We start from the raw sequence: 13,042 nt of genomic DNA on the forward strand, positions 1-13,042 counted from the left end.
TCCATGAACTAATTCTTTCCAGCTCAAAGATAATAATCAAAAAATACATTGTCCTTTCAAATATTAAGAGACCCCAGGAGACCACATTTCATTAATTTATTTATTCATTGGTTCATTTAATATTCTTACTGTGGGCCAGGCTCTGCACTATGGGCTGGAAATGTATGCATGAAGAAGACAGATCCTGCCTTTACAAGGGGCAGCACCTAGTGAGAGAAAGTCTATGGGCAGTTACAGTGAAACATGTTATAAGAAGCATACTACAAAAATGGGGGGTGGGAAGTTAGTTTTCCGGCAGTGCTTCTCCAATTTGAATGTGTATGAGAACCCCCTGAGAGTCTTGCTAAAATTTAAGTTGTCTTAGTGGTTTAGGATGGGCTGCATTTCTTATAAGCTCTCAGGTGATGTCCATGTTGCTGGTCCCAAAAGCACAGTTTGAGGGACAAGGTTCTAGATGAGATTAGCAGGCACAGCTAATCCAGACCTGGACCTCAAAGGAGGATCCGTGGAGAAGAGAGCGAAGTCTTGGCCTAGCATCAAAGGATGAATGGGAGTCCTGTAGTCACATACCCCCATAAAATTTAGTGACAAAAGGGCATCTTTTATGTCTGCCTCATGAGTCTATGAGGCCACTGTCCTCCAGAGCCTAGTTTCCGTGACAGCCACAGGTGCTGCAAACAGCTGCTCAGAGAAGACCTGCTGCTACCCAGCTGTCCCAGCCATATGGTTCCTATTAGGAGACCTGAGAAGCTGATCTCATAGGTGGCTAAGGACCAGAATTTGCTTCAGTCAGTACACCCTTGACTACTCTTGGGCTTCTCCATCCTCTCAGCTTCATTTGGCTGAAATGATAGAGTAGGAAGAAGAGAGGGAGCACTGAAGAGATTTTGTTTTGGTGAATTCATCTCTCTGGACTGGTGATAGTATATGTACTATCTCAACCTCTCTTGCTTCCATGGCAGACATTACTAATAGATCACAGAAATCATCCCAGGCTTGGTTTAGCCTGGGATTTTTCTCACCACAGCAAGGCAAGAAGCTTTTCCTACGCTTCTCAGGTGTGAACTGTATCCATATCCTGTGCTGTATCCAGAATGAAAGTAAGCAAATTTGATGTCCCTGTATATTCTTGCAGTTCAAGATTATATATTAGCTCTTTCCTTAACTATCATGCCAAAAACCTTAATCCTTTTGGAGTTTCCAGGATATTAAGAACAAAAGCAAACTTAGGCTTCTAGGGCCATATTCCTATGGACCTCAGATGCACTTTTAATTTTCTGCATATTTTGACATTCCTGAAATCAGGATGGACAGTGCAAATGGATGTGTGCATTAGTGCTACATGCTTCTTAAAAGGCTATTATTAATCAGTGGCATTCTTATAACTTAAGATGTCTTAGGGTGAATAAGTACAAAAACAAAACACAGTATGACTTTGAACAAGTGTTCCAAGGATCAGTGTTCCCACTGATAGTATAACAAGGTTAGCTCTTATCTCGAAGTCTGTATCAGTTCTGCACTGAAATCACTGGGTTAGCTGAGACTCTGTCATACTTACCATCAGTTAAGGAATGAATTCTTGGGAAGGTATTATGTTTTCTTGTGAGAGAATAAGAAGAAAAAATGTAAATATTTTCACTGTTTATCTTACAAATTACATGTCAAACCCGGTGTTGAAGATAAATATCCAGGTGGCGTATTTGACTTGCTGGGTTTCTGTTCTGTGGGAATTGTCCACGGCTAGACTTGATGTGGATTTATTCTGAAAATAATCCCAGGAAACTACTGGGAAACCATAAAACCATGGCTTCATTGCACAAAATCATCACACCAACTATAAAATATATGTGTAAAAATTCACATTTTTAAAAATTTTAAAGATTTTATTTTTATTTATTTGACAGAGAGAGAAAGATCACAAGTCTGGAAAGAAGCAGGTGGGGTTGGGGGGCGGGGAACAGACCCCCTGCTGAGCAGAGAGCCTGATGTGGGACTCCATCCCAGGACTCTGGGATCATGACCTGAGCGAAGGCAAAGGCTTAACCCACTGAACCACCCAGGCACCCAAATTCACGTTTTTAAAAATGGAATTACTTGATTGTATTTTGTTCTATAAGTAATTCTTACTCTATAACATCTACATGATGTGGATGTATATAAAATGGAAAGGAAAATTTTGCACTTCTGAATCCATAATCCCAACCCAGAGATAAAATCATTATTAAGTTGCTTTCCAAATATAAATACAGGTATGACATGGATATACACATGAATGGGGACTCAATATAAGCTTAAGAATACATGTGCATCTATAGACACAGCCCTGTTTCCACCAACTCTGCTATTTTCAGTAAATATATACACTATATTCTGTTATCTACCTGTTTACACTTAACAAGTCTTTTCTCGTGGATGCATATGTAGATATGTTATCTGGGAGGGCCCTTTATCCATACAATTATATGAATGTATCATATGTTACTTGAGTCTTTTATCCAATTAGGTTTCTTCCAAATGCTATGCTCTTATAAAGAAATTAATACAAATGTTTTGCCCACTTGCCAGATTATCTCCCTTGGTCCACATTGATGCTCTTATGCCATTTCATTCCCTTTATTAATTCCTGCTAGAGAATTACTGGATTTGGAATGCTAGGGACTGAGATTTCCTTGGTTCAAGTTAATTTACCCCTATTAGTTCCTTCTTCTTGCACAGTCAGGAGCTGGACAACAGGGGTACTCTACTATCTTAGAAGCAGGTGGGAGGTATTACGGGCACCTCTTATGGGCCCAGTCATTTATAGGTCATTTCATCTCCTGAACCACCTATTTTGAAGATAAAACAACAGAGAATCAGTGGAATTGAGTAAATTGTTGAAGGTTACACAGCTAGTAACTATCAGAGGCCAAATTCAAAATAACCTCAAAAATGCCAAAATCCAAACCAATATCCTGTCCATTGTAACACATTGCATCCCAAGATTTATACATGATGAAGGCAGAATATAATATATATCACAACAGAGAAATAAAAGGCTTTAGCAGCAAAGGGGAAAGATGACTTATGATACCTGGGGAGATCTGGAAGACTTCCTGAAGATGACATTTCAGCATGACTTTGAAGCATGAGTAGAACTTCTCACATCAGGAACTCCATGCCTTGGCAGTTGTGTCACACCAGGTTCTGTTGTGAAGTGCTCATCAGATGCCCGTCAGGTGGTATTTCTCTGAATGAAGCCTCTAATTCCTTTTAGATTAAAAACAAAAACAACAAAAATCTTCTCCATTTTCTATATCCATTAGGCTCTGCCTTGGTCTAAATGTTGTATCTTCTAAAAGTCATAGGTCCAAAATCTAATGTGCAAGATAATAACATTAAAGGATGGGGCCTTTGGGAGGTGACTAGGTTATGAGGGTGGATCCCTTATGAATGGGATCAGTAGTCTTATAAAAGAGGGACCAGAGAGATCCTTTGCTGCTTCCACCATGTGAAGGCACAGCAAGAGAGTACCATCTCTGAACCAGGAAGCTCGCTCTCACAGCCACTGCACCACATCTTCCAGTGCCATGATCCTGGGCTTCCCAGCCTTCAGAACTGGGAGAATGAAATCCATATTGTTCATAAGCTACCCAGTCTGTGGTATTTTGTTATAGAAACCCAAACAGACTAAGACTCCTTTCTAAAATATACTTGATTTGGCCATCCCCAGTGAAGGAAGCCCATTGGAGATATGGAAGGATCCATTCTGTAGATAGAGGACTCTAGTTTTAATTTTTTCTAATTATGTTGAGTCAAAATTTGCCTTCTGTTAATTTTAAAGTGACATCATTGATAACACTGGGATGCCTTGCAACAGAGATCTAGATGCTATTCTCACACTGTTAACCCTGGTCAAAACCTATGACCAGCCTGAGGCTCACTTCTACTACCTAAAGACTAGGACTGAAGTACGGACTCTAGGATTGTGGCGAGGATTATATTTAGTTTCAGCCCCTACCCCCCTCCCAGTCTTCATTTATTAGAACAACATAACCATTTGCCTGAGTATCCCCCCTTCAGTGGACACATTCCATTCCTGCTTTCCACACTTCCTCCTAAGACTTGCTTTTGAGACAACCTTCAGCAGCAGCATCTGGCTACAGTTTGCACATGTCCCTCTTACCAGAAGTGACTGGGGTTCTCCACATGTGGCCTGACCGGGACAATATGAATGAAGTCATTCTTTCTCTTAATCTGCCCTGTCTACTTCTGGAGGTTGTGTCCCATTTTTGTGCAACCACGTCATGCCCTCGACTCTCATTAAGCTTGAGGTCAGCTAACACAGAGACACTTAAGCTCAACTCAAGGAGATAGGGAGGAGGGGGAGAGGCCAATAGGAATGTTTCCTTACTGCCTCTTTTTCCCCTCCTCCATTCCAAGGCCCCCCTGGAAATTAGGTCTTTGTCCACTAACTGTGTCAACAGCTGATTGGGTAATGGTGCTGGGAATAGAATGGTCGGTCAAAGGTTCTACAGTTCCCGGAGAAGTGGCATCAGAACTCAGCCCCTGACTCCTCCACAAGCCATTCCTGTCTCAGTCTTGCCTGCTAATACAATCATAAATTAATGTGTGGCGGCTCCTTCACCTCTGGCTTCCTATGCCAGCGGTTCTGGGTCCTGTCTCCAATGAGGAAGATTTCATTTCCGGTATTTGAGAGAAGTGGTCACTCTGACCTATGATTCCCTCTACAGGGAAAGCTGGATTATGCCTGGCCTTTGATTTATACACCTCCGTTGCCTACAAATTTATTACCCAGCACTCTTGCCTTTAGTCTCTCACTCCCTCCTTCTCCTCCCAGGCCTTTAAGCATCTCCAACCCTTCTCTCCTTGGCGTCACCTTCTGACTTCTCCTGTCTTTGTTGGCTAAATGCAAGCCAAGGTCGTAGATAGTGTGTGCGTTGGAAAAAGAACAGGGACAGTTAAGTGAACTGACACTGGTTTAGTGCCTATTGTGTACAGACATCTGTGCTGGATGCCTAGGGCAGTCATTTTATTTCAGCCTAACAACAGCCCTACAAAACAAGCATCTCTAATCCCATTTTACAAATGGGCAAACAGAACTACAGAGAAGTGACTTCCTTAATGGGCTCTGAAGCCTATGTCCTTTCTACCACAGTATGCTACTTTGAATCTTGGTTAACATGTACTGAGCCAGTTAGCCAGGTTCTCTCTCTCTCCCTCAAAACACCGCTCTTATTTCCATTTCATGGAGGCCGTAACTAAGAGCAGCATCGAAGAACTTGCTGATGATCTACACAGCTGTTGAGTTACAGAGTTCAGATCTGCATCTGTGACTTCCAATTCATTCTCTCTACGGTCAGGAGCTCTGGTTCTTGCTCTGTCCTTGTTACTAACTTAAAGTGTTCTCTTAACTATTTTCTCACTCCAAACTTCCATTTCCCCATCCATTCAAAAGGAGACTTGGTTCAGTTGAGTCCTAAGATTCTTCTTGAGGAAATGGCTGGGACTTTGGAGGCAAAGCATTTGGGAATGTTGGAAGAACTCCCCTTTCCCACCTCATTTTATATTCATAGTTTGTTTTTGTGATCACTCTCCATTGCCCCTAAAATATAATACTTCACCATGACTTTGAAGAGCCCCAGGGGCCTGATATCTGCCAGACTGAGTAGTCTCTTACCCATTCTTTGTGCTAACCATTGCAAAGAACTGGGTGCTCATGCTTCCTCTCATCTAACTTCCCATGAGCACTTTCCTCTGCCTCCCCAACTACCTGAAAAACCTGTCTCATCAGTGAAGTCTTGGTGCAGATGTTACATCCCTTGGGAAGGTTTCTGAGCTCCCAAATTCAGGATTAGGTGTTCAGTTTATATATTCCCAGAGTACACAGCATGTCTCCAACCCAGCACTCTGGCCCCAAGTTAGAGGCTGTTAGCATTTCTGTCTTTTGCCTGCCACTGACTTACAAATGTGCTCTGGGCTTACACCAGAACACAAATAAGGCTGATGATGGGGCGGTGGGGGGGGGGGGGGCCACAGGTGTTGGTAGTGATACTTGCTAACCTCTGTCAAGGACTTAGGATGTGCCAAACATGTTTCTAAGAGTTTTGCATGTATTAACTTACATAATCCTCACTATAACTTTATGAGGTTGGTGAATGTTACTCCCTTTTTATAAATGAGGAAGCAGAAGGAGGACATTGCTTTCAAAAACACAGAGCGAAAAAGCAAACCAGCGCCTTTAAGTACGACGATAGGAAACACTTAACACCTGGATGTGTGCCCGACCAGGTTTCTTGCTGTCATTCTGGCCCTTCCCCCAGTTTGATTCTCCTCAAGGCAGCCGGGAACATTTTTAAATAGTCCAGCTCTGAATCCATTATGTTGCTGCTTGAAACCCTTTAAGCAATCCCTGGTTTGCCCTCCAGGCCACTCTCGTAGATAACATTTATTGAAGGCTTGTTACAGATTCATCAATGCTGGCTTTTTTTTTTTGTTTTTTAACAGGACTTTGTGGTAGATACAGCAGTTACTCCCATCTCATGGATAAGGAAACTGGGTCACACCTGCTTAAACAATTCCCTCAATATCACCGAGCTAATAAGTGGCTGAGCCAGGATTTGAACCTGAGCAGTCAGGCTGTAGAGCCTGGGTGCTGTACCATTATTCTGTACAACCCACGCCCCAGTTCCTAAGCTCCAACGGCCTAGCCCCTGCCACTTCTCCAGTCCTCCACTGTGTGCCCACTTACACACAGTAGTCCCGGTATTCCTGCCATAAATCCTCAGAACTTCTTTTTTTAAAAAAATATTTTATGTATTTATTTGACAGAGAGAGAGAGACAGCAAGAGAGGGAACATCAAAGGTCATGTTTGATGGGAGGGAGACGCAGGCTTCCCGCCAAGCAGAGAGCCCGATGTGGGGCTCCCTCCCAGGACCCTGGGATCATGACCTGAGCCAAAGGCAGACACCTAAAAACTGAGCCACCTGGGTGCCCCAATTCTCAGAACTTCTATATAATCCCATATCTTTATGCCTTTACCTCTGCCTCCTGTTTTGCCTTTGTCATCTTTAACCCCTACTCATTTCTGAGACTCAACACAAGCTGCCCTTCTACTAGGAAGCCTTCTTGGATATTCCCATTCCTACCTTCCTCTTCTCTCCCACCTCCCCAGCCCGCACACCTCTTATCATTGCCCTAGCTACCTGTGCTGTAATTTTCCATCTGTCTGTCTTTCACACTGAAGAGGGAGCCCTACCATAAAATAAGTGCTCAGTAAATGAGCAGTCGATGATTTTATCTCCTGTTACTTTACAGCAGCCCCATTTTTCAAGAGAAGAAACGGGTTTAGAGACATTAAGAAAATTTCCCAAGGACACAGAGCTATTAAGGAACAGAGCAAGGGCTCAAACCGGGAGGACAGAGAAATGAACTCCTCAAGCCTCTGGTTGGGAGGTGCTGCCGGCAGGGAGAGAGGACTGTGGGCAGAGTGGCAACTCGAGTGCGATTCTGAAGCTATGAATTCTTGGCACCTCAGGAAATATTCCACCCAAGTGGTGAACTATACAAAGAGGACTTTTTGAAAGGTACCTCATAAATCGTGCCCACAAAACATACAAAACATACATAGAAGCCCAGCCCTTTTCCAGCCGCCATGCAGGTGCCTAACACAGTGTCCCATTTGTGGGGTCTGTTGTTGTAAAACCCCCTCCCTCCTGGGGCCTCAGAGGGGCATGGAGAGGACAGCAGGAGAGAGCTGCTCATTTAGCCCTTGGGTATCTTGAATATGCTGGAATGTAGAGAAAACTGGATTCCACATGGTGACTAGCACCTTGACGATGATGTCTACCGTGTGGTGTGACCCAGGAAAAGGATATCCCTTTCTCTCTCCGAGCCTCAGTTTTCACATCTTTAATAAGAATAGGTCAGACTAGGTCACTGGTTCCCAGTTAGGGTGATTTTTCCCCCCAAGAGGACAATTCCACTGCTATGACTGGGACAAAGAAATGCTATTTGTATTTAATAGGCAGAGGCCCAGGGATGTTGCTGAACTTCCTACAAGACACTCCCCACAACATAGAACTATCTGGCCCAGATGTCAACAGTGCCATCATTGGGAAACCCAAGGGTCTCCGAGATCCTTGTTAGCTTTAATTTTCTGTGCAGCCATCAGATGACCTCAGGGATCCTCTCTCTTACTGGTTAAAGGGATCTAGATAAGTTACTAATGATGATCACCACAGGACAGGGTGATTCTTGCTCAGACCAGTGTTCTGAATGACCTTAATCCCAAGGTACCATCATAACAATTCTTTATAATCACAGGTATCATTTATTGGGAGCTTACTCTGTGCCAGGCTTGGGCATTTCTCATGCTAGACATTAACCACCACTTATGAAGCTGAGACCATCATCACTATTTTATAGATGAGAAAAACACTCATAGAGAGGGACTTTGGGGACGTTCAGACCTAGATCCAAATGCTCAGCCCCAGTGGTCACCTTGCTGTTTGACCTTGGTCACACGACGTCATTTCTCTGAGCCGCGGGTTCCACGTCCATCTGTGTGTAGTGGAAAGAACAGTCTGTCCAGGGCTGTTATGGACAGCACATGAAATCTTTAAATGTAGGTAAAGCGTTTATTCTCTGTCTAGTGTGGCAGGTGTCGGTAAATTTTAGCTGGGATTGCTGTTGCTGTGTATCATTATTATAATGATTTCTTCTTGGTCAGAGTCCCAAGGCTGGTGACCTTGTAAGTCCTGGGACTCTTCGTATTTTAGAAACGAAAATGCTGGGTCAAAGGTTATATGTCGCTTTCAGTTTTTACACATTGGACAGTGGAAGAGGACAAATTTGGAGGTGATTTTTGAGTAGGTGTTTGAAATACCGCATTCAGGCCAGGAACGGATAGGAGATTGTTGGAGCCGGAAGTTCCCATTTCTCTGTTGACTTTTATTCCCCACTCAAAGGCTTAACCCTTGATCTGGGCTTCATTCTTCCTCACTGTCTCATCTTCCTTTTCAGGAAGGCCCACCTGATCTTGCGGCGACTGGACAGGGTGAGCAGCCACTGCTCCAGCCTCCTGAGAAGCGCTTACATCCAGAGCCGTGTGGACACCGTACCCTACCTTTTCTGCCGCAGCGAGGAGGTCCGGCCCGCGGGTATGGTGTGGTACAGCATCCTCAAGGACACCAAAATCACATGCGAGGAGAAGATGGTGTCCATGGCCCGAAACACCTATGGGGAGTCCAAGGGCCGGTGAGGGAGGGTGCCACCCTCCGTGAGCACAGAGACTCTCCGTGGGAGGGGGAGCAGTACTCTCGTGGATCCTGGGGCCTGGGGGGGGCTAGGGGACAGCTGAGGATGGGCCTGGCCGATGAGCTTGCCAGCAAGGCCAAAGCAAACTCTTTCTCTTGTGGATAGCCGACAGAGAACTTTGTAACCACTGGAATTACCCGTTTTTCTCTTTTATTTTTTCTAAGATATTATTTGACTCTATCAAAGTCTCTCCTTTTTAAACTTTTTCTTATGGGTGGCGGTCAGTCCCGAGGCAGGAGCTTTCAGGTGGAGACCAAGCGGCCTTTGCTCTTCTTCCTTCCTCCTGCCACACTCAGCTTCCTTCCTGCAATGGACCCTGGAGGAAACCTCTGGAGAGACAATCTGACCTCTTCAGCATCAGGAAGGAGGCCCCGAGAATCGGTGCAGTGAGGAAGCTTGGGTCTTTATGACTTTTTTTTTTTTTTTTCCCAGACGTTATTGAGTTTGCAGGATCCCTGCCTCTTCCTGCTACCTGTGGGTCTGCCCAGAGTCCCTGCAGGACTTTCCATGCATTAAAAATTCTTATTGTCTCTCTTTCTGCTTGGGGAGTGTTTCTTGCCACTGGCGGACCTCAGTTTATTCACGCCACAGGTATTTATTGATTACTTACTGTAGACCAGACATCGGACATGCAGCTGAGGAGTGAGAAGCTCCCTGCTCTCAGGGAGCTTACAGTCCCATGGAAATTGTAGAGAAGCAGTTCAGCGACTTCAGGCTGTAGTAGGGGAAGAACGGGGGTTATTTACACTCATCGCTGGGCCATGAGACAAACCATAGGAGCTCTGAAATGCCTCCTTGAGAAAGGGATGCCTGAAGCCCAGAAGATGGGGAGGAATCAACCAGAGAGCATGTGGAAAGACAAGATGGGACACCATGGATGAAAGTCCAGAAATAAGAGAAAAAAGAACCCATTGAAGGGCTGAAAGCACTTTTTAAAAAATATATTTGTTTGTTTGTTTGTTTATTTTAGTGAGATGGAGAGAGTGTGAGCAGGGGGAGTGGCAGAAGGAGAAGGAATCTCAAACGGACTCCTCACTGAGCGTGGAGCCCTACATGGGGCTTGATCTGGCAACTCTGAGATCATGACCTGATTGAAAATTAAGAGTCCGAGGCTTAACCAACTGAGACACCTAGGGACACCATGGACTGACAGAATTTTTCTTTTCTTTTCTTTTCTTTTTTCCTTTTAATATTTGTTTACTTACTCTATAGAGAGAGACAGCATGGATGAGCCAGGAGAGGGGCGAAGGGAGAGAGGGGATCCTCAAGCCGACTCTACGCTGAGCTCAGAGCCTGACACGGGCTCAATCCCAGGACCCTGAAATCATGACCTGAGCTGAAATCAAGAGTTGGCCACCCAACGAAGTGTTACCCAGGTGTCCCTAATCAATGACAATAGAGACCCAAGTGGCTGGAAGGAAAGCTGGAGCTAGGGAAGATATTGGAAGTTTCGGACAGGAACTTTGATGGTATTAGAAGTAACTGAGCACCACCACAGATGTTAACAGAGTGAAATGCCACGCTTGCTCTTAAAGAGAAGTTGTTTTGGCCACAGGGGTGGAAGTGAGGCTGGAGAAGCTCCCCGGAACTGTGACTGTTGTTATTTTCCAGGCAAGAAGTGATGGCAGCTTGATCTTGAGGTCATGGGGAGACATTCCACCACTGGAGTCTCCTTTTAAAGGCGAATGAACTGCTTCCAGTGTGTTACCTGAGAGGGTAATGAGTACAAAGAGGCATTATAGATTCTTAGCATTCTGGTAATAAATCCCAGGAGCTAGCTTGGTTGAGAAGGTAAGGATGTAGGTCTAGGTATTCCATAATGCAAGGATGACACCTGTTAGAAGAGAGTAAGGCACTGTGGGAATTCAGAAGAGGAGAGAAACTGAATACCAGTAAAATATAAGCAGTTACAAATATGCCTACTTCTCAGTTTTGATGAATCCCTTTAAGGAAGGTCCCTTCCTGAAAATGTACATGCTGAGTCCTGACCACCACCCTCTCACCCCCGACTCTATTAAGCATGGGGAAACAAAGCATAGGAACCCTCTTCCAGACAAGTCAGGTGTCTAGAGATCTGCTCAACCTCCAGCAATCTAAACTCAAAGATACTCTTTCAAGAAGTTTTATTATTATTGGATTGACATTTCTGCAAGTATGGAGGTAGACTTTAGATGAATAAATTTCTCCTATAGTCTTGCTGACTCTTCTGCTCCTAGGCACAATATAGTCAGAGAGGAACCAACTTCTTGAAAAGAAAGAAAAGTAATAGTTTTTTTTTTCATTGAACACTTGCCTATCTTTGTTACTTGCCTGTCTTGGTTTCGGTATGATAGAATATTGGTATAAACAACACAGATTTGTTTCTGGCAATTCTGGCACTGGGAAGTCCCAAGATCAGGGTGCCGACAGATTGAGTGTCTGGTGAGAACCTCCTGATTCATAAACAGCTGTCTTCTTGCTGTGTCTTCACGTGGTAGAAGGGAGGAGGGAGGACTCCTGGGGTCTCTCCAGTAAAGGCACTAATCCCATTCAAGAGGCTCCCTCCTCATGACCTCGTCACCTCCCAGAGGTGCCACCTCCTAATACCATCACACTAGGGATTCGGTTTCAACATAGGAATTTCAGGGGAACATCAATATTCGATATATATCATTGCCACATGCCAAACCCTATTCTAAATTCCTCTCATGTATACCCTTTCCTGAACCCTAGGTCCCTGGCCTTCGCTGAGTTACCCCATTGTTGTAGCTTTCCATTGTCTTGGCCCATCCTGAGGAAAAAATTAGTTCAACAGTTGCAGCAAATTAAACTCCCCAATGTGCTGGGTCTGTGGTCTGAGCCTGATTAAGTTGACTCTGTCTCTGTCGCCATTCACCAGCTATTACCTTGGGTAAGTAACCTGCCATCAGGACCTCAGTTTTCTCATCAACAAAATGGGATTAGTAATAGTCCCACCTTCTGGGGGTATTGTGAGTCTTGAACAAGATAGGAACTGTAATGTGTTCAGCAAAATAAACAGTAGGGTCTTTTTTCCTTTTATTAGACAATAGGCATCATGCTTTGGATCTTAAGAGAGATGACATGGGAGTTCTGTCTGGGAGAGGTTTAGAGAATTTTGATTAAGAGAAGGAATTAATGATTAACAGTCCTATGTGGTACATGAACTGTAAATAGTATCCAAAGTTCAAATCAGAAGCGGCTGTGATGGCAGAACTTAACATGATGCAGGAGCCCCAAGGAGAGGTGTGGGGCTTCCTCCAGGGCTCTCACAGACAGCTCTGGCCTCTGGATGCCACCCATTTGGCTAAAGTTGACTGGCACATGAGAATATGTGCCAGCAGCCTATCCCCAACTCACTTAGCTGCTCATGCCCTCTTTGGTTTTGACCCCCTTTTCCTGGCAGAGCCTTGTTCTTCCTAGCCACCATAAGTCTCTCCAGAGTGGGATTCTAGAAGCTTGGAGAGACAGGTTCATGTGTTTGTGCCCTACCATGTCAGGGCAATTGATCAGACCAATATTTGTTAAGATGTTTCATGGGAAAAAGAAACAGGAAAATTCTTGAAGTGCAAATGAGGCTGCTGGATTGAGCTCCCTGGCGTCCACATGGCTGGACTGACCCATGTGTCATTGTGGAAAATGCCCAGGGAGCCCCCGCCCCCACTGTGCTGACAAAGATGGGACTTTCTGTGTGGTCTCCATCTCTGAAGAAAGAAAGCCTGTGTTAGA

General features: G+C 44.5%; 1 protein-coding gene across 3 annotated transcripts in view; it reads left to right on the forward strand.

Annotated features, from left to right (window-relative positions):
* ASTN2 (astrotactin 2) overlaps positions 1 to 9,850 on the forward strand; it is an 859,033-nt gene extending 849,183 nt beyond the window's left edge. For all 3 annotated transcript variants that reach the window (XM_059142160.1, XM_059142161.1, XM_059142162.1), the window contains one exon: positions 9,023 to 9,850. In XM_059142160.1, the coding sequence (XP_058998143.1) occupies positions 9,023 to 9,260 (238 nt within the window). In that variant the 3' untranslated portion in view covers positions 9,261 to 9,850. The remainder of the gene's footprint in view (positions 1 to 9,022) is intronic.
* The last annotated feature ends 3,192 nt before the right edge of the window (positions 9,851 to 13,042 follow it).

Source organism: Mustela lutreola, chromosome 12, assembly GCF_030435805.1.
Source record: "Mustela lutreola isolate mMusLut2 chromosome 12, mMusLut2.pri, whole genome shotgun sequence".
In the NCBI taxonomy this organism is placed as follows: Eukaryota; Metazoa; Chordata; class Mammalia; order Carnivora; family Mustelidae; genus Mustela; species Mustela lutreola.